This window comes from Psammomys obesus, unplaced genomic scaffold (genome assembly GCF_907164565.1).
Source record: "Psammomys obesus unplaced genomic scaffold, mPsaObe1.curated_primary_1811, whole genome shotgun sequence".
Taxonomy (NCBI): domain Eukaryota; kingdom Metazoa; phylum Chordata; class Mammalia; order Rodentia; family Muridae; genus Psammomys; species Psammomys obesus.
Window position 1 is genome coordinate 5,078,740 of NW_026586550.1, and position 21,120 is coordinate 5,099,859.

At 40.1% G+C, this 21,120-nt stretch overlaps 1 protein-coding gene across 2 annotated transcripts in view; it reads right to left on the reverse strand.

Annotated features, from left to right (window-relative positions):
• The window catches only part of Chchd3 (coiled-coil-helix-coiled-coil-helix domain containing 3), a 260,092-nt gene that overhangs the window by 229,924 nt on the left and 9,048 nt on the right, over positions 1-21,120 (reverse strand). For both annotated transcript variants that reach the window (XM_055602161.1, XM_055602160.1), the window contains exon 2: positions 20,641-20,728. In XM_055602161.1, the coding sequence (XP_055458136.1) occupies positions 20,641-20,728 (88 nt within the window). The remainder of the gene's footprint in view (positions 1-20,640; positions 20,729-21,120) is intronic.

Here is a 21,120-nt window from a genome sequence, read left to right on the forward strand (position 1 = left end):
ATCAGTAAGGCACCTTGTTATTCAACACATGTGAAAGCCACTTCATTGTTTCTAGAACAAAGGTCAGAAACCTGACTGCCCTTCTCGGCTAATGTCATTCTGAAACCACAAAGCTTTGCTCATGTCTCGCAACAGAGCACAGGCTCTAGGATCAGAGCCCTGCTGTATGCCATGCTAGTCTGTGACTGTTTCCTCGTCTGAGAAACAAATATAACAGCCATGCAACAGGGTTGCTGAGAAACGTATCACCTCTGATTGATACCAACACTTGATCACATTAGCGTTTAAATCCCATAAATATACACTATTCATCTTTGTTTCTTTTCCTGTTCCTGTAATAAAATACCCTGACAAAACCAACTGAAGAGAGAAAGGTTTATTCTGGCTCACAGTTTGAGGTTTCAATATATCATAGTGGGGAAGTCACAGCAGCTACAGAACCTTGAGGGAGTTACCCTGTCACACTCAGTCAGCAATCAGAATGCTAGGGGGCTCAGCATACTTTCTCCTGTTATACAGCCCAGGATCCCTGCTCAGGAAGGGTCTCACCCACAGTAAGGTGGGTCTCCCCACCTCAATTAACCTAATCAAGATAATCCCTCACAGGCCTGCCCAAAGGTCAATTGCTAGGGTGAGTACAGATCCTGTCAAGAGCTGACAACTAATACTAATCATCACATTATCCAAGAGCCTATACAATAACCTCAAAGTTTATTCAGGAGTTTACACATTACATATCAGTCTGACTCAGTTGCCTTTCCTAGTTGTGTGATTCTTCAGGCTACACGCAGTCATGTATTTTCTGTTACATGATCATGCAGCCTATCAATTCACTAACTCTCCACAGTATGGGGACAAGCTAACTCTAAATGAGAAGATTTCCGCCAACAGAAATCTTGCTGCCAACTTGAGAGCCTAATCAGTACTCTGATTCTTTTTTCTTTTTCTCTCTTCTCATACAGCATCAAGAGGCCAATGAATATCTTCTTTATTCGCAAGTTTTCCTTCATTGCAGTTTCATTCAGCAGAATATGAAATACATGGACTGAGACACACTTTGCTCTTTCCTTTCTCCATCCACCCCAGTCACACACAGAAAACTGGAGTGTGTGTGATTTGTGACCATCCTCTGCAGGCTGTGCCCATCAAAAACTCACTGCTGGTGGTCTAGATTCTGCTGCTAAACTCTGAGGATCACCAAAGCCCAAAACAAATGCCTGCACTAATTCAGTGCTTTCATTGATATGCTAACAGTCCGCAAGGGATTTCAACTATCAACTGAAAAACTAACATCAGCTTAGGTCTAAAGCAGTCTGCTTTGGAATAAAGTTGGGTAAAATATGAATACATTAGAGGGTACAGGAGTGGTAATGTTTTCAGAGTTTAACGTAAAGTTCTGTAAAAAAATAATTACTCAAAGCATGCATGCAATGACGGATTTACCACATTCTTAAGAAATGCAAATTGTATCCAGGGGCCCTTTTTTTCCAATAGAGCATGTCCAATTTTATAAAAGATGTAAACGGAGAGCTATAATCTACTTAAGACATATTCACTTAACAGCAAGTTTAGTTGAAATACATATATTTTTAAGTGAGCAATAGTTTTATTTTATAATCTTAAAAAATGCTTCTCTTAATCATGTTACCTTAAGATTCTCTCAAACTATCTATATTAGTCCATTTTTCATTGTTATAATGAAACACCTCAGGCAGGTTTAACTTTGCAAAGAAAAGAAGTTTGGTTAGTTCAGTTTTGGAAGCTGAAAAATCCGTAACTGGGTGGCCCAAAAGGGCCCCTGCGTGGGGCCTAAGAAGTAGATAGATGGTATCACACTAGCAGGCTAATAGCTGGGAAGAGGTCATACCTTATAATTTCAGCCAGAGACTCTGAGATGCCTTAGTACCTACTTAATCTCTTCCAACGGCAGTTTTCCAATGGTCTAAAGACCTCCAACTCCATTTATTAAAGGTCCCACCAGCCCTCAACAGCACCACACTACAGAGTCCAAGGTCCCATGCTAAAACCTTCTGAGGCTAAGTCAAACCATATCTAAAGTCCTGTTCCAGTTTCCTCTATACATACCCACAAACACCACTGTTGTGTATCTGCTGCTGCATGGCACAGACTTCAAAAGGCTTAGAGCCATGAAAGCACCCTCTCCCGGTACCTCCCACTACTAGCTGCCTCCAGGCAGCAACTCAAACCATCCTTACCTCAGCAAGAGATCGGCAGCTTAGCATAACTGTTAGGTAACATTCATCATTACAAATAACTGCGAACAAGGAACAGGCAAGGTGCACACACAGCATCCACTGTTACAGCGGAGCAAGCCTGACCCTTCCCAAGCTGGCTCTGCCTTCCTCATGTATTAGGATCTGTCTATCTTGTGTGTGTTCCCACCATGAGATCCTTACCTGAGCTGAGTTGATAGACTCAACTCAGGTATTGGTACTGTGAACCTCCAGGCCTGTGTGCTAAATACAGTTCTTTCTTGTGAAGTACCAAACCATGTATATTTATCAAGCTATGTATATTTCATTGTCATAACAACAAAAAAATACAGTACTCTCTTTTTCTTCTAGTACTTCTTTTATGTTGACTTCATTTTTGATGATTACTTCCTCCATCTATTATCTTTTTTTTTTTTCCTGCACTCTTATCAGGAAACTCATAAAATCTGAAAAATGAGTATTTATCCTATAGGGAATGTTTGAAAGAATACTGGTCTATTTAGGCTGGTATTCCCAACAGGGGACCTAAATGACACTGTTTTAGAGAACACATGCTGTTAAAATCACTAATGGAGAGCATTTTAATTTCTATTAGCAAATCAGCTAGTAGAGCAGTTATTTAAGTATTGTTTTTTCAGTGTCTGTTGAGTTTTGTGATCCTAGTGGAAATCAGACAGTGAGTTTCAGCCCCTCTATTGATTGCACATGCTGTTACCTGCCGTGGTGATAGCATTTATATAGTTTAACATTTTTTATTTGTAGTCATATAGTTTAATTTATGCTCAGAATGGATTACTGGTTAGGTCTGAAAGCATATGGGACACTGCTGTTGCAAAGCAGGCTAATGAGCATTACAAAAGGGGTGATGGCTCTGAAAATTATCATCAGGATGCTGCTCACTATGCTGGTAGGAATTCATTTGTTAAAAATTGTCAGCACTTGGGGCACATTTCCTGTTTTAATGCCTAATGGTAAATGGAGCCTGGTATGGTGGTTAGGATGCTCGGCTTTGCATTTTGCGTATTGACTGGAGTAAAACTGGCTGGGAGTAAGAGTTACCCTAACCCCAAAAATATTTGCAGTATCCAACACTACCTGATATCAAGTCCTAAAATTAAACTTAATTTAATGGTTAATTTCCTTAAGTGCAAAATCTAAGAACTCTCAGAATTAGGTCTCGAGAATTTTGTCTACTTTTGATGCCATAACAAGTAAGCCAATAATTTCATCAGTGTTTTAAAATACAGTTAGCCCTCTGTATTGAAAATATTGGGGGAAAAAAATGTACCTGTGATAAACTAGAAAAAGAAATCCTTTCAAGTGTTCCCTGCCTATCTAGCTAACAAAAGAATGAGGAATGAGGAGAGGAAGATTTTAGGTAAGGACAGAAGCAAACACAATACACTTAACGCTGTTGAACCTGACAACTGACAGTGTTGTTGGTCGTGGTGGAGGGGGTAGGCAGAAGGAGCACCAGTAAAACAAACCTTTTCAGTTCACATGTTGTGCGCCAGGCAGGCCAGCCTGGCCTTCTCTGGCATTCTATTTCAGGGTCTGTCTCTGCCCTATCTACTAGTCATCAGGGACAGAGAAAGGAAACTCCCATGACAGCCAGTCACCCTCATTAAAACAAACTGCCTGAGAAGGCTTTCTGATGAAGAAAGTATCAAACCCCAATATCATCATTTTACCTTTAGAGGAGAGAGAGGCAGACAACTGACTAGAGTCTTAAGAAACACAAATGATTGAAAAGTGTAGGATTAGCAATTTTAAATCAAAGTGAATTTTAATGTTTACCCTCAAGAATCAAACACCATAGGTATGCCTTAACTATTCTTTTTCTAATGGGACATGACATGCTTACCAGTTTTCAGTCTCACCCTTGATCTAGTTTTCACCAAGTGTAAAACATGTGGCTGATCCATTAGGTAGCATAAACATATACACACATGAGATGCCATGGTCTAACATGTGAATCAAGAAGAAAAATAAATGTGTCTTTATTTTGAAGTGATTTTTCCCCCAAGGCAGGGTTTGTCTGTGTAGCCTTGGCTGTCCTGGAACTCAGAGATCTGCCAGCCTTTAGTGCTTGGGATTAAAGGAATGCATCACCTAGCCTGGCACCTGAGTTACTTTTTTAAGCCTAGAAGGTGCCAACAGCATTTTTCTACTAACCAAGTAATTCTAAGCATAATATCCAAATGGGGAAGGGGAAAAAAAAGTTTTTCAAATAATATCTTTAAAAATGAGTGTGTGTAGTTTGATCATTTTATTAAGTATTTAAATTTTTCACTTACAAAATCAGGTATACATATCACACATGTATGTAGAATGTGTAAATAAATAAAACATAAAAATGAATATTCAGAGGTAAAAATGTATTTCAGACTGAGGGCAAACTTTAAAATGTCCTCATTTAATAAAGGTTTATAGACATATATTAAAAAGTATCTATTTAGCTATAGATGACTGATAATAAACATACATAGTTGAAAGCTCAATCATTCATTTAAAAGGGCAGCTGTGTTATCTGGATTCAATGAAAAAACAGTTCTTACCTAGACAGTTCAAGATGCAAGGAAGCAAAGAACTGACCCCGCCACTTGGTCTGGAGAAACAAACTTACTCAAGGGAAAATGGCTCACTGCTCAAAGGCAGGGAAGAAGCATTCCCATCAGAAGGCAAACAGCTTCAGCTCCAGGCGTTACAGTACTCAGGGTTGGTACTGTTCTACTTTACGGAAACGAAATCCGCAGTGACTCTAGACAAACACAATGTCCAAGCTCCTCAAAGTAATGCATGGCCTAGCCTATGCTAAACACTCAACACACAGGCTCTGGCCTCTCCTTGAAAAGTGCCCTGACACAGTATAAAAATAGTCCCTGAATATGTATAAAGTGCTCCTTCCCACATGAATGAGGTGAAAGGCAGTAGTTAATACTCTTGAAGTAAACATACTACTTACAAAAGGTAGAAACATAAACAACAAAAGACAACCAAAATGCATAAATTAATAAAATTGAATCAGAACAATTCCTCACTTCACGGTTCACACACTAAGAGGGAAAAAGCCCCTTTTGTACCTCAGTGAGTGGACTCTTAGATAGCAATGTTAAGTACTCTGTGATCAGCAGGTCATTTCTTTGATAACAAATATATACACATTTGTGTGCATGTACACATGTTTGTACCCAAATGCTAAAATCCAAAGTAGCCCTTCTATCAAGCTTTTGTCCAAGGCTCAGAGAAAACTTGAGCTAACCTTGACTGAAAGCTATAAGAAAGTGCTGCACCTCAGTATGTCATTTGTTTCATTCAGTATTAAAAAAGGAAATAGTTGTTTGGGTTGTCAAGTTACCCTACAAACTCACTATAACCCTAAAAAATTACTCTAACACTGTTGCAGCCTTTGTTCTTTGGGGAAATGCATACTGCGTCCCTTTATCCAACGATGATTAGCCTAGAAAGAGCAGTGTCCTATTTCTTTTAGACATAGCACACATTATGAGGAGCAGAGCTCATCATTCAGGCTCAGACACTCATGCTCCTTCCCACAAGCAGAGTGCTAATGAACAATGCCCTAACAGGGATCTCTGAGAAACCCTCGTGGTATGGGTCACCCACAGACAGGGCAAGAGGCCTAAGAAAACTGAGAAACTGTTCCACCAAATACCATAGCCTATGCTTCCATTTATCCAGTAAGTCGTCTCACCCGTGCTTGGAAAGAGTTAATGACTCAAGCCCAGGCTAAACACTGGGCAGACTCATCCACTTGCAGGGTAAGCGGGGAGAATCCAAACATAATAGACTGACTATTATAGTCTCTGGAGAAAGCCATGACAGTCAGATCCAAAGTGAGAAACACCCACTCCACAACTGGTAAATCAGGGTCAAATAGATAACTGCTGCCCCAAGACTCTAAAGCCTCCTACCTTTCAAAAGAGTAGGCAGTTGTATGAGAAAGAAAAATGTACATAGAACAATGGCAAATGTCCTGAAGAATCACTCTTATGACAGAGTACCAGGAAATAACTGCTTTATTTAAGTTCTTTGATGATGCATTAATTCGCAATTTCTTGTGGATAGACTGCAAGATAAATATCTTTTAGCTATGATCTTTGTTCATTTTCAAGAAGGCTAAATTTTGCATGAGAGAGCAAACCAGCATAGGTGCTCCTGCTGGTCCATCAAAACAAAAACTACCAGTCCTAACAATGTAGAAAAAAAAGAAAAACCACATTAAACAGTTTACCTGAGGAAACATGTTTTATTAATCATGGCTTCATAAATGCCACAGTATGAAATACTTGAAAAGTAAAGTGTCTGTTAATGAGAAGTTACAATCAACGTGCTAAAAAACAAAAAATACACAATGTTTGTCTCTGAGGACAAACATCAACACTTGAAAAACAAAATACACTGACCAAATATACCCAACATGCCACTCTGCTAGTACTAAAAATATTGCTTACTACAGCCTATCTATGTCCAAGAATAAGTCACTGCAAGGACTCAACAGACATTCAAGATTTCAGAGGTTCGGTGATACTCCAAAGCTCATGCTATAAGGTCTAGGCTAATAATAAATACAGACTTGGATCTCTTACCTAGCATACATAAGACCTTAGGTTCAACCTCATCATTGAATTATTATTATCATAACACAATAGTAACAATTGATAAAAACAATTGATGTCTATTCTGAAGAAGCTGGAGCAGTTAATGAGGACTTCATGCATTCTTCCAGCTGACATGGTTTTTGAACACCATCTATCTACAAGAGAATCAGGTGTACAAGTAGTCATAGCAAACCAAGAGGTCAGGTATGTACTCTGCCTCCAGGAGCTTCAAGTCCAGCAAAAATACTACCACAGCCATATATCAGTAGAAAGGACTGACTTCACAAAGAAGATCATGCAAAATACCTGTATTGACTAGTTTTATTATTAACTATAAAACAAGCAAAAGTCATTTGTTAAGAAGAAACTTCAACTAAAAAAAAAATTCCCTACCAGACTGGCCTGTGGGATATTTTGATTAATGATTGATGTGGGAGGGCACATTCTGTTATTGGTGTGTTACTCCTAGATAGGTGTCATCAAGGGTATAAGAAAGGAGGCTGCACAAGCCAAAAATTGCAAGCCAGTAAGCAGCACTCCTCAATGGTCTCTGCATCAGCTCCTGCCTCCAGATTCCTGCCTTGAGCTCCTGCTCTGACTTCCCTGAATGATGGAACAACATGCTGTAAAATGAAATAAACACCTTCCTCCCCAAGTTGCTTTTGTATTTTATCACAGCCATAGAATTCCTAACTAAGACAGACACTATGAATTTAGAAAAAAAAAAAAAAATCAAAACACTTTCCAATAAAGGAAGCTTCAAAGTGTGTTCACGTTCTTCTCACCTCAATCTGTCTTTCACTGTCTGTCTCTCTCTGTCTCGCTGTATGTGACTCTGTCTGTCTGTCTGTCTCCGCTGGGTCTAAAGGTATGAGGACTGCAACATTTCCTCCAGCAGTGAATGAATGCACACCCCTTAGCTTTACTGCACACTGAAAGCACTACTTGTACCCATCTCTCCCACTAAGTATCTGCATTTCAAATAATAATAACAACAACAACAACAACTAGTTATAATTCTGAGAACTCACCCACCCCTTTAGGATTCCCTGTTTCTCCCATTTCTTCACCCACGAACAGTCCCTCTTGCTCACCTCCATCCTCTACTGCCAAAACCAACATATCTGACTGCAAACTCCTTTTCATCCTTGGATATTCAAAGTCAACATCGTTGTTTCTTTCAGGAAGTTTATATTCTGCCTTCTCCTTGACTCATCCTCTGTGCTCCCAGTATTTTTTGTTTGTTTGACTCACACTGCAGTGCTCTGCTCTATTCATCTCTAAAGCCCAGCATTTATGACAGTATCCAATACAGCCAGCTAGAAATAAATGTTTGCTGAAACAAGGTAAGAAAAGCCAGCAAAAGGTAACAGAGTAGGCAGAAGAAAGCCATTCACTTTGACAAGGTTCAGCCTGGAGCTGGTAGAGAGTGGCAGTGAAGCTGCAGCCCTAGCTTCTGTACTAACAAAGGGGAAAGGAGCCTTCTATTGATCTCTTGCTATATTTCAACAACTGCACGTTATCCCATTTAGTATCTATGACAACCAGGTGAAAATGGCATTAGTCTCTCCATTTTACCCTGGAGGAAAATGAGACAACCTGCCCAAGATCACACAACTATTAAGACTATTAAATGGCAAAGGCTCTAAACACACACCACACACTTCTATCTACAGGGGATTCAACTACTGCCTTTGTTTCCCATTTGAAGGTTTCGGCTCCTTTCCTCAATGTTCCTATTTCTGAGAAACAATCAAATTTCATGACAACTAACAACCAAGGTGACGATCCCATCTACGGTCCTTCGCACCCTGGGACTAGTTAGCCCAGAAGTACATTAGACAAGATGCTGTAGGTCTGAGCGCCCAGGAGGTCTCCGACAGTTCAATGTCACCTGAATAGAATGGACAGGATACTTTTCAATCAAAATATAATATGACCTCAAAAAATTTCAATTCATAGTCCTATAAACCTTAATGAATAATTAAACAAAGCAGTTTTAATTTTTGTCATTTTTGAAAAAAGATGAATATAGTTATTAAATAAAAGCTATGTCAGTAGAAATATCATGCTTAATAGGACAGGAAAAAATAACTAGAGAAAGTAATTTATTATGTATATGCTTATCAGACTTCATTAAAGTATCTTTAATTATATACTGTTTTTCTTTTTTTATTAAAAAACTAAAAAAGTATGTCAAAGGTCAAAAAATTACCATAAAAAGAGGACTTCCCATACTCTTACAGTAATCATTCTAAAAAGTCTCTGAGACAGAATATTAAAGCAACGTTTTTAGCAAAGTCTTTAAAAAGATAACAAAAATGTAGCTTCTGGCTTCAGTCTCATGAGATTTCCAGAGAAGTCAACATGCTCCATAAAACAGACTGTGCTCTGTGCGTCTGCGCTCTCCCACATGATCACATGAAGGCTGCCGGGCCAGCCTTGCTTTGCTCCCACGGATGGGACTACCATCACAAAGGTCCCAAATGTGGACACAAAGCCCAGCCAAGTTCCACGGGGAATAGGCTGAGGGCTGCTGAGGACAGTCCACTAAAGCAACACTATTTTGTTAAAATAATTTCTTTAAAGTTGGACCTGGATACACATGGCTATAATCCCAATATTTGCGAGATTGAGGCAGGAGGATTAAGAGTTCAGGACCAGCTACTGCTACATAACAAACCTGATACAAGCAAGGGCTACATGATTACCTATCTCAAAAAAATTAAATGAACAAAAAGTAAATTCGTGAAAATCATTGGACAAGACTCAGCATCTATAACTCAGCTGGTGATATGACAAACGATAAAAATGTTTTAGGGAGTGGCTGAAATCAAACTCTGCTTTAATACTTTTGATTTAAATCAAAATGATCTTGAACACAGTAATTGATTTCTGTATCACTCCTCAGGTCTATCCTGAAAAACAACAGCCTACAGCAATCAATATTTTATCTTATTTTTTTAAAGTCATTACATAGCCATTATGTCAACAGTAAGACTAATTACAGCTGATAAATTAAATGCACCTACTAAAATAAAATGCTGAGCAAAACCAATCTGAAAAAGTACAGCATGTATCTAGGAGACAAGACAGGAAGCAAATGTAAAAGCCCGTATTAGTGAAACCAAACCCTTAAGAGTTTGGAGTTATTTATTTATTTGTTTGAATATACAGGGAAGTCAGTCTTCCTGGCTTCTGCACACTGGCCTGAGCAGGCAAAAAGCAGTAGGTCTTCCTTCCAGCTGTGCCTTAGGACACCAGAAGCCCAACGCCTCAGAAAACTAGACTGGGGGTTTCAGGAGAGTGGGGCAGATAATCTATCCTTTCAGAAAGAAATTAATTATGAACACTTCATCAGAAATTGAGGTAAAGCCCCACAAGAAGGTATGGTATGAGGAAACTTGATTCTCAATGGTCCCAAAGTTCCAACAGAAAGTTAGGACATGGCTTTAAGAGAAGACAGCCAAGACAGTCTTCTGACTTACTAGACTGTAAGCCTAGACACACTAACCTAACTGTGGTGATTTGAATTTGAACAGGAATGGCCTCATAGTCATGTGCTTGAATGCTTGGCCCATAGCGAGCGGCACTATTAGGAGGTGTGGCCTCACTGGAGTAGGTGGGGCGGGCTTTGAAGTCTGCTATGCTCAAGCTACATCCAGCGTGGCACACAGACTCCTTCTGCCGCCTATAATCCAGGTGCAGAACTCTCAGCTCCTTCTCCAGCAGCATGTCTATTTGCACACTGTCATGCTTCCCCCCATGACAATAATGGACTGAACCTCTGAACTGTAAGCCAGCCACAATTAAATATTTTCCTCTGTAAGAGTTGCCATTGTCATGATGTCTCGTCACAGCTATAGAAACCTTCTAAGACACTCACCTAAACCAAACTCCCAGCAGAAGAAAAGTAGAGCATAGTTGGAGCTGAGAGCTCAAGGACCCAAAACACAACACCCTGCTCCAGCCCCTTCCACACTCTGGCAAGTTTGTGCTAATGATTACTTCCTTTCCAAACCAAATCAATAACTAGGAGTGAGCCCCAAATCTCCACAGCAGGCTCCATTCTTGGCACTGCCTCAAACCCATACTTTCTCCAGATGGTAATCCAAGCACCTCTTTCAACAGGGAGTCCTTGGATCTGCACAGCTGAGACCTAAAAGTGGAAAAATGTGTATCATCGAAAGCCTGGAAAGATCCTCACCTCCACCCCCACCAGAACCAATCCAAAGGAAAGGCCCCTTTTCCTCCTGGACCGTAGCTAACACATGTACTTACGCATCGGCCTTCACTTTTTGGCTTGGAAAAAAGCCCATTCATTCTACAAGCTGCTACTGCACACCTGGCATTGCAGTCCCTGTTGCGGAGGGACCAGAAGATGCTGCTCTCAAAGGCTTTTAACTAAGTAGGCGTAAAAAAGACAAGCCTGTGTGCAACTGTAATACAGTATCTGACAAGGATAAATAAAATTTGTAAAGCAAAAGGAGGTGTTTTTAAAAGTATCAGTTTGGGCAGGCCACACTGGGAAGATGAATCAGTGGCTTCTGAGGAACTGTGAAGATTCTCAGAGACTTTCTTCTATCCTGTTAGGCCACATGTGGGATCAACAGGTTAGTGTTTACCTACAGCAAACACAATTCTGCAACTGCCACTCAGCTCTGCAAACAGACTGTCAACACTGAGGCCAGGGGAACCCAGAAGTAAGTGCCTTCAAGGAGGTGCTGAGAGAACAGAGGAGAAAACAGAGCTTAATTAAAGAACAATTAGGGGACTGCATGTGAGGTACTACACAAGATAATTACAACAGGGCACTGTGGGGCCACACAGGACCCAGGTTACTCACAGGGTGGTTTCCGGGAAGGAATCTAAAGCAGTGTATAGGAGTCTTCCGGACAAACTTGAATAGAAAGTAAAGTGGGGCTGGATTAAACAGTTGGGGACTAATGCTGAGACATGTCCATGTCCTCAAAAGAACAAGTTCAGAGACACTCAGAACTTCAATTCTGGCTACACTCAAGTAAGTTAGGCATGACAGAGGAGGGTCTGGGAGACGACAGAGAAAACTAACCCGGGCAAAAGAGTGTTGCAGGACCATAGTGGTGACAGGAGATTTAGACTTCCTCCTAAGAGAAAGGAGGAGCCCCCGCCCCCCATCTTCAACCAAGGAAAGGCATAATTGGTTTTCTCACAATGAAATTATTACCAGGGCTGTGGTGAGAACAGACTAGGAAATGCAAGGCTGAAAGCAGGGACCACAAACAGAAGATGGTTTTCGCCAAGCAGGGGAAAATGACTGGCCAGACTAGAGCAGTGACCCCATGACGGAAGAAAGCATACAACTTGAAATCAAAAGGCAGACAACCTAAAAGAAAGTTGTGGAGCTTCTAACCAAATACAGAGGAGAAAGGCAGGGTGTCCCCAAGATAGCAATGATGGCACCACAGCAAAGTAAGCCTAAAGCAAGAGCAGCACTGCTCCTATAGTGAGAAAGAAAGGCGCTGCTTCACAAGGCCGGGTGCAGCCTGGCCTTAGAGACCATGCATTCACTACCACACCCTCAGCCAAATGCTCCTTCACCTTCCACCTTTATAGTAACCAAAGTGTTACTGATGTTATTCTGCCACCAAGGAACTTCAGGCTCCAATCATTTGCTGCTGGCTAATTAGAACACATATTTCAATTATCCACTCACTCAGGGGAGCCAGGAAATTGTCTCAAGCATGCCATAGGCACTCCTTGGAAAAGTTTGATGGCCCTTTCTGAAATGATTCACATAGGTTCCCAAGGCCTTGCAAACACCTCCAGTTCTATGACAGCTGTCAACAAAGTGTCAAGTAGCCCTAAGGGTAGAACAGGTTTAAAAGGAATCTTAAAAACAGTTATTGCTCTCAAGTAGTGAGGACATGGCTAATATAGAGCACTCAAAAATAACTGAACAAATGAGGGGTATATGAAAGGGGAAGGGGAAGAAATAAAATGCTGTATCAGGCCTTACTTTTTAAAATGTGTTTTAAAAGGAAAAACATCATCATCAACAAGAATAAGCTATTATTTGGCTGACAGCTAGAAAGTCAATAGATTGATTTTGAATATCTGCACATTGAATAGAAAAATGTACATCTGAAGCTCCCTCGGGCAATTATTTTAAGAGATCTGGGCTATCCCAGTGATGCCCTATAAAATCTGTCAAGTTCCAAGAAATGCAGTAAGATTGTTAATTAAGCATTTACATTGCAACTAGCATATAAAATTTGTCAAAAAATCGTATTTCTATATATTGATGTCTTTTTTCTCCATACTCCAAAGAGTAATTTATACAGACAATGCCTTACATTTTATAAATCTTGACACAGTATTACTAATCTTAATTTACAGTTTTTGCCTCTACTACCTATGACTGATTTGACTGTTTTACCCACAAACAGTTCTGAGAAAACACAGTGCAGTCTTAAAATCACTTTAAAGTTAGTATCTAAAATCTACTGCAGCAAAAAGATGGTCTCTTAAAATAGCTTCCTTTTTCCTACAGTCCTTGAATATGTAGACCCATGGCAAGTAGCACCAACTTAACTCCAGATCACAGGAACTGCAGTTCTCTCTCTCTCACTCGCTCACTCTCGCTCTCTTGCTGTGTGTGTCTCTGTCTAGTTCTGTCTCTCTCTCTCTCTCTCTCTCTCTCTACATTACTCCAGGTTTAACCCTGACAGCCATGCACTTCCCATGCTGCTGCTGCTTCTCAGTAAGTCACCCACAAGCAGGAACTTTCTAACCCACTGGTCTTCATGCCACCTTTAAGCACTTATGTGCAGTCACCACAGAGGTGGTGTCGTCACTGGGTAGGGAACACTGAAAATTTACTACGCAGCAGAGCCAACAGTAATCCACTAACAGGAAATCATTAGGCAGAATTTCCTAATGGCAGGGGACTATTGCAGACTCAGAGACATTCCAGAGAGTGCTAAACTTTTGCTCTCTAACTCCTTCCCTCTGGCACTGTAGCTTCAAGTGTGAGGCCCTTCTCGCACTATCCCCAGACTGCCCTAAAATAAAAACTTCCTAGCCAGGGATTGGCTGTTGCATAAAAAGGCTTAAGTCCTGCTTGTAATGTTCAGACAAATTGATTTTAAATTTTGGGTGGGTTTCTTAAAAGAAAATGCAAAGGTGACAGTAATGAACATGGCAACATGGAATGTGGTCCAGATGAGAAGGACTGAAATAAGAGTCACCATTCCCAGCCATGTAGCCTTATCATCAAGTCACTAGGTTCAGATCCACAGCCTTTACTACATCTACAAAGACCACAAAATGGCTTCCCTTCCCCATCTGGTTTTCAACTCATCCTTTCCTTATGCTGCCAAGACCATTTGTCTTAATTACCGTTTACTGCTGTGAAGAGACACCACTACTGAGCAACTAATAAAAGAAAGCATTTAATGGGGGTGGAGGGTACTTACAGTTTCAGAGGGTTAGAACATGACCATTGCCAGGAGCATGGCAAGGCAGGCAAGCAGACGGTTCACATCTGAGTCACAAGTTATAGGCAGTGAAAACAAGGGAGACTTGGCATGGAGGGGTCTTTTGAAACCTCAATGCCCATCCCCAGTGACACACCTCCTAATCAAGACAGTTCCAAAAGTAGGAACTAAGCATTCAATCCTCGAGCTTAAAGCACTTTCGTTCAAAGCACCGACCTCATTCATTCCACCTGATCTAGACTTGTCTGTTAAAATTGATGGCGCCCCTGGCTATACCACATGGCTGCACACAGCTGAGGGCAACATTTTCACTCTCTTTCTTGTTCCTTACAGTGAAAAATAAGGATAAATAAATGCTTATTTTTTACTCAAAAGCAAAATGGTCTTATTTTGTACAATGGTAGAATATAGATATTCTTACCACTCAGGTTTCTTTGTTAAATATAAAAATACCGATGAAAAAATCAGCACTTTTTAACCATAAAAACCATTTAATAATAAAAAATTATTAACATCTGGATATACATAAAGGAAGAAGCAACTAAAGCAATTTTCTAAACTTGTATCCTAAAATTAGATGGAATTTCTGTAGCTGCCAGGATCTCAAAGGATAAAATGAAATTCCTTAACTTCTCAAACCTACATGTCCTGGTTAGGCCCCAGGAAACCGCCTCAAAATTAATCTGCTCTGTGTACTCTCTCCACAGGGTATCTGCCACATTAAGAACCCTCAGGTCCCTTTCTCCTCAAGGTCTGCCTCAAGTCCACATCCTTCACGGCAAGCCACGCTTCTGACCTGCTTCTGCTCCCTTCATTCCTATGCTGCCTTCCAGGCTTGTGTATGTACTTTATCTCACCTGCATATTGGCTCACTTGCTCAAAAATACTGCCCACCATCATCATGTTAAATATGATTTGGCCAAACAGTTCTTTGAAGTGCAAGATCACCACCATGCCAAAACCTGCTCACAGAAGGAACTAACCATGAATTTTCTTCAACACTCATTAAATATGGACTTCTTAGGAGCAAGATGTACTCATTACAGATTAAATACTTTGGAAATCCCAGGCAAATTATCTATTACAGTAATGCAAAAAATACAGAATAAGATACTAGCATCCAGCATCCACAGTCTCACATATGCATGATGGAGACCTAAGAAACTACACCTTCACTAATATGCGAAAACACCAAAGGAATAAGCAGAACTTGTTGACTTTGAACTTTCCCTACAGTGCTGTGTCTAAATGAGCCTTAAAGAGCTGTTTAAAAATAACTAGAAGGGCCATATTCTGGGAGAAAAATACATACAACATATAGATGAATCTATTTCCCTAAATTGGCTGCTTAGTTTGGGCTGTGCTATTTCCTGCTCAAATTGGTTTCCTGCAATTTGTGAAGGCTGCCAAATACTTAGTGATCTCAGCAATACACTTAACACAAATCGGCAAATCTCCCCTATTTTTCACAATGACATGAATTTTCAGAGAAATATGCACGATGAAGATAATAAGAATGAGCTCATCTGCTTTTTTTTTTTTTTTTTTTTTGTCCTGGATTTATCATTTTTATCAGGTTGCCAGTAGCTTAGGAAACCAATAAACACCCTCCTAATATCATTTCTTGTCTGATTTCCTCATATTAATCTGGAGACAGTTTTTTAGGGGTGGATAGGGTCAAATATGCGCGGCCTGACCTCACCACTGGTCAGCAAAACTAAAAGATCAGTATGAAGGGGAAAAAGCCAAATATAGCCAACATTGATTTTTAAAATCAGAAGATGCAACATGTTAATAAAAACTTGTATAACTACAAATGGCATCCCCTCTGGCAAGTTAAAAAAAAGAATTAGCTGGTATAAAAGCAAGTCAACACAATTGTGATATGTAGCAAAGAATCCCAGGCAGCAAGGACACAGTTAAGTTCTTTAGAGCACATTCATTTATTAAAGTAGCGCTGCAATCTGCTGTGTGTCACACAGTATATTACTTTGCCCATACAGCTGTACATGCAAATACTTATTGCAACGAGTCATTGATCTGGTTCAAGGTTTCTCAAAAAAAAAAAAAAAAAGTTTCAGCCTTAAAAAAACCTTACTTTTGTAGAATATAAATTACATTTAGCAACTATATAGATATATACACATATATTTACATATATACACATATATGCCAAATCTTATCTCTCTTATATTCAGAAATTCTACAGCCTTCACTTCATGAAATACACTGCCCTATATTCACACAGGTGAATAGCCTAGGGCTAGTATGAAAAAGTCCTAGGAGAAAGAAAGCATTTTAATAAATATTAAAAATTCAGCTCATATTTAATATATAATTTATTTGACACTGAAAAACATAGAAAAGCTAGTGACATTTCCATCAATACACTTTTGTAGACTTGAAAAATGACTTCACAAAACAACTGAATTATGAATCATAAGAACTCTATACTGAGCACTAACTAAAACCCCATGAGAAAAACTTAGACAAGAACATAAATCTTGAGGCTAGAACTTTTATCAACATATTTTTTAAATTTTAAGAACCAGTATTTGTTAATTTAAACAATCATGGTCTAATTGTTTTCTTAACCTAAAGGTAAGATCACTTCAAAGTACCATGCCAATGTTAGTTCTCCTCCTGGCTTAGGGTGGAGTGAGGAAAACCACATCATAGCCTTACTAGATCCTTTTTCCTAGGATGGTACCAAATAAGTGATCCAACTCCTGCAAACATGAACAGCCAACACCTCCAGCACTCTCTTAGCTGGAGGGTTGGGAAGCTGTGTCCAAGACTGTTGTCAAGATACCAAACCTCCACAGATGTTCCCAGAGTTTCCATCACTGATAGTGCTAGAAGGAGTAATGTGAAAGGCACTGACAGTAGCAAGTCAAAAGCCACCAACACTGAACCACCTGGCCACGCAGCCTCAGTCACAGCATTGGAGCACCTGATGAAACTGGAAATGCCCAGCACAGGTGAATTCCAGGCTTGAACCTCACAGTAGAGCTTCCTGCAGGCTACACGTGGTCTATACCTGCATCACCCAACATGACATCACTAGCCACATGCAGTGAGTGACCCTGAAAAGTGACCAGTCCACCTGGACACATTTCCATTATATTTCCTTTTAATTAGCTTTTCTGCACTAGTCAAAGGTAATGACTGAGAACAAGTCTTCAGCGCCCATGACGGTCAGGGCTGAGCATGAACCAGTCTGTAGTCATGTCAAATCTGGAATGGAAACAGACGGATTCCTCAAAAAACCAAGCTTCAGTTCAGTGTCCTAGTGGGTTCCATAGTAATGGGAACAGGGACTATCTCTGACATGAACTCAGTGGCTGGCTCTTTGATCACCTCCCCCTGAGGGGGATCAGCCTTACCAGGCCACAGAGGAAGACAATGCAGCCACTCCTGATGAGACCTGATAGACTAGGATCAGAAGGAAGGAGAGGAGGACCTCCCCTATCAGTGGACTTGGGGAGGGGCATTCGTGGAGAAGGGGGAGGGAGGGTGATATTGGGAAGGGATGAGGGAGGGAGCTACAGGGGGGATACAAGGTGAATAAAGTGTAATTAATAAAAAAAAAAAAGAAAGAAAGAAAGAAAAGGAAAAGAAAAGAAAAAAAAAAACAAAGAAAGAACGCCAAGCTTATCACATCATCTAGGCCTGGCTCTCAGGTCACACACGCCATGGGCACTCACAGAACTCAGCAGGCCAATCTTAACTCTCAGTGTGTCAGTTTAAGAAACCAACCCCAGGAGCCAGCAAGATGGCTTTAGCAGGCAAGAAGTCCTTGCCATGCAAGCCAGGCAACCTGAGTTCAATCCCCAGAACCCAAGCGACAGAGGAAGGAAAGAGTCAATTCCACAATGTTGTCCTCTGACCTTAACATGCACACTATGACATACAGTGCGCACATGTGCACACACGCCTGTACACAAATTAATTAAAAATCAAAAAAAGCCAACTCCAAAAGGAAAACACATCACTCCTTCAGCTCATTACAGAGCGAGACTCAATGCGGGAGCTTGAAAAACAAACAAGCAGTCAGAAAGTGCTCTCCTAAGCCCAGCGGAACATCTAAGGCAGCTCCCACCCTCCTACCAGGTCCCCTCACATCTCTTCTACAAATGCAGACGGAGGTAATGCGAACTGTCATAAGCAGAGCAGCATTTACTCTGGAGTCACATTTAACTCTCAGCTGTTGGTAACCAGCTGTGCGACTTGATAACTTTGTGCCTCAGCTTCCTACTACAGAAACTGATTAGTAACAGCTCCTTTCTTGGAGGACTTTAAGAATAAGACCAGGTAAGAGATAAAGGATTTAGCATAGAACCTACCATATAAATATCATTTCTTACTTATCATTTCATCACTATTTCATCACTGTCTACCTTTACAAAGCAAAACAAATCCAACTTTAAAACAAGTTCCAAATCCAAAAAATATTTGTAAATCAAAATTTATTCCTAAACCAAAATATTTAAAATTAATTTCAACATCTTCTGGGGTTTATTGTTTTTTGAATGTGTCTCTACCTTCCTTACAGTCTTATTAAGCATTTAGTTATATCTGCACATACTCTAAACTCTTTGAAACAATTCAAAAAGCTTTATTATTTGTAATGCAGGCACTCAGTAAATGTCACCCAGATTTACAGAATTAGGTCCAGGAATGATCAAAAGTAGTGACTTTCAAAATATGTAATGGAATTTTTCCTAATTTAACTCAACAGTTAATAATTAGCAGCAAGAAGCAGGTATTAACCCAGAGCTAGGGACTTTCCCATGAGAAGACTAGGACAGAGGCCCATGAGCTTACAATAGTGGGTGAGCAGAACTGGGGTGGGAGGTAATAATGAACTAACACTGGAGGTAGACAGGAGCTAGTCCTGCTGCATCTCAGAGGTCATGGGAAATGGGTCATGTCAGATCACATCCCACAGAGAAGCACCTGAACCATGACATGAACTGACTGACATTCTTCATGAAAACATGAAGGCTGCTATGTAAATAGCACAACACTGGGATCTGTGCAGAGACTGTAAAAGATGATAGTTATCTGGATTATAGCCGTAGAGATGGGCCAGAAAGGATACATTCAAATGCATTTTAGATATACCATTGACAAGATCAGATACTGGCTGGGTGTAAAGAGTAAAAAAAAAATAATGTGGCTCCACTTAAGGGTTTGATTATCTGTTCTTTTCTGGAAAAGATGGGGTAAAGCAGCAGTCTATAGAAAAATAAGTGGGTTGCATGAGCTGTATTAAGTTGGATATGTGCTTGCTTTCATCTGTGTTAGTTAACCATGAAGACGGTTCAATGCTCCTACTAAACAAGAAGCTTTGAAAAGACAAGGACTGTTCCTGATTAAGCATTATACCAGAAGCTCAAATTATGTTGGCAATTTAATGGTCATAACAGCCCCCAGGAGAGTGGCATGTGCACAATAGCTCATCTTTCTCACTTTTACAACATGTAGCCAAATGAGCACCTTTCAAATAAACTCCAAAAACTCTTAGTCCAAAAGTAATCACTCCCATATTGTTCTTGACATTTCACAATCAACAGCATATCCAGTCTCTATTTGGGCAGTGTCAAGAACAGAGTGGGAAAGCACTAGGGACATTCGCCAGGGGCCCAGCAAATCTAAGCTGGGTTCTGTCTCCAGATGAGAAAAAGAGAAGTGCCGGACAAACAGAACACGCCCAGTGTGCCCAGTATTCGCTGGACAAGTACATGGGTGAAGCTACAGGAAAGTGAGGAAAGAGGAAAAGTATTGGGTCTCTTTAGCTCCTTCTCATCCAGGAAGACCTACGGATGAAGCTTACAATCCCATCTAACAATATTTTCACAATAAATACGTCAGACTGTGACAAACTATATCAGTTGTTGAAGCTTCAAAAACAATTAGAAAATAAAATCATTTGAGAGTATTTAACAATTTGGAAGCAATGAGTACTATCTAATTTCAGGGTTTTTCTTTAAAAATAAGTATTTATTCCTTAATCTCCAATATTCTTACTATTAAACCATTTCACACAAAAAGGTGTGAAATTGCATTCTGAAGTTTAGCAAAGGGGTTAGGAGCTGGATGAGGAAAAACGAAAGTTCACAAGTTTGAAAGCAGAGCCAAACATTTTAAAGGAAACCCTGACACTGATTTCTAATATTCACCCTAACTAAAAAGCTGAACATCCAAATAACAAAGCATAAAGGGCAGTTGAACTTGACTATTGAGTCCACTTTCCCTACTTGCGGTTTCTTAATGAAAACCCCTGCAGAAAGAATGCCACCATACCTGAAGCACCATAAATACTGGAATATCGCTGAGACTTAGAGCCAGATGGAGAGGACTCCTTCATCCGGTCGATCACATTTTCTGAAAGCTAAAAAAGAAACAGCAGAATGAGACTGATGAGACAAAAGCAAAAGACAATGCAATAACATCCAAGTAATGCCACATCTGCATCGTTCTGCATATCGAATGGCCTACTCAATTATACTCACACAAACAGCTGTAGCGCTACACAAGCAAAACGGTTTTAAAATTCCAAGCCCACCCGACAGCACTACTCCTTTATCTCTTGTACTGTACTAAGCGCTTACTGCAAATGTTTCTTGGATTGTGTTATGCACCAAATTATAATCTCAGAAAAAAATATCAAACACCAGAATTCTTTCAGCATTCATTCAGTAAATATTTAGTAAATATATATGGATGGATATATGGATGGATGGATGGATGGATGGATGGATGGATGGATGGATGGATGGATGG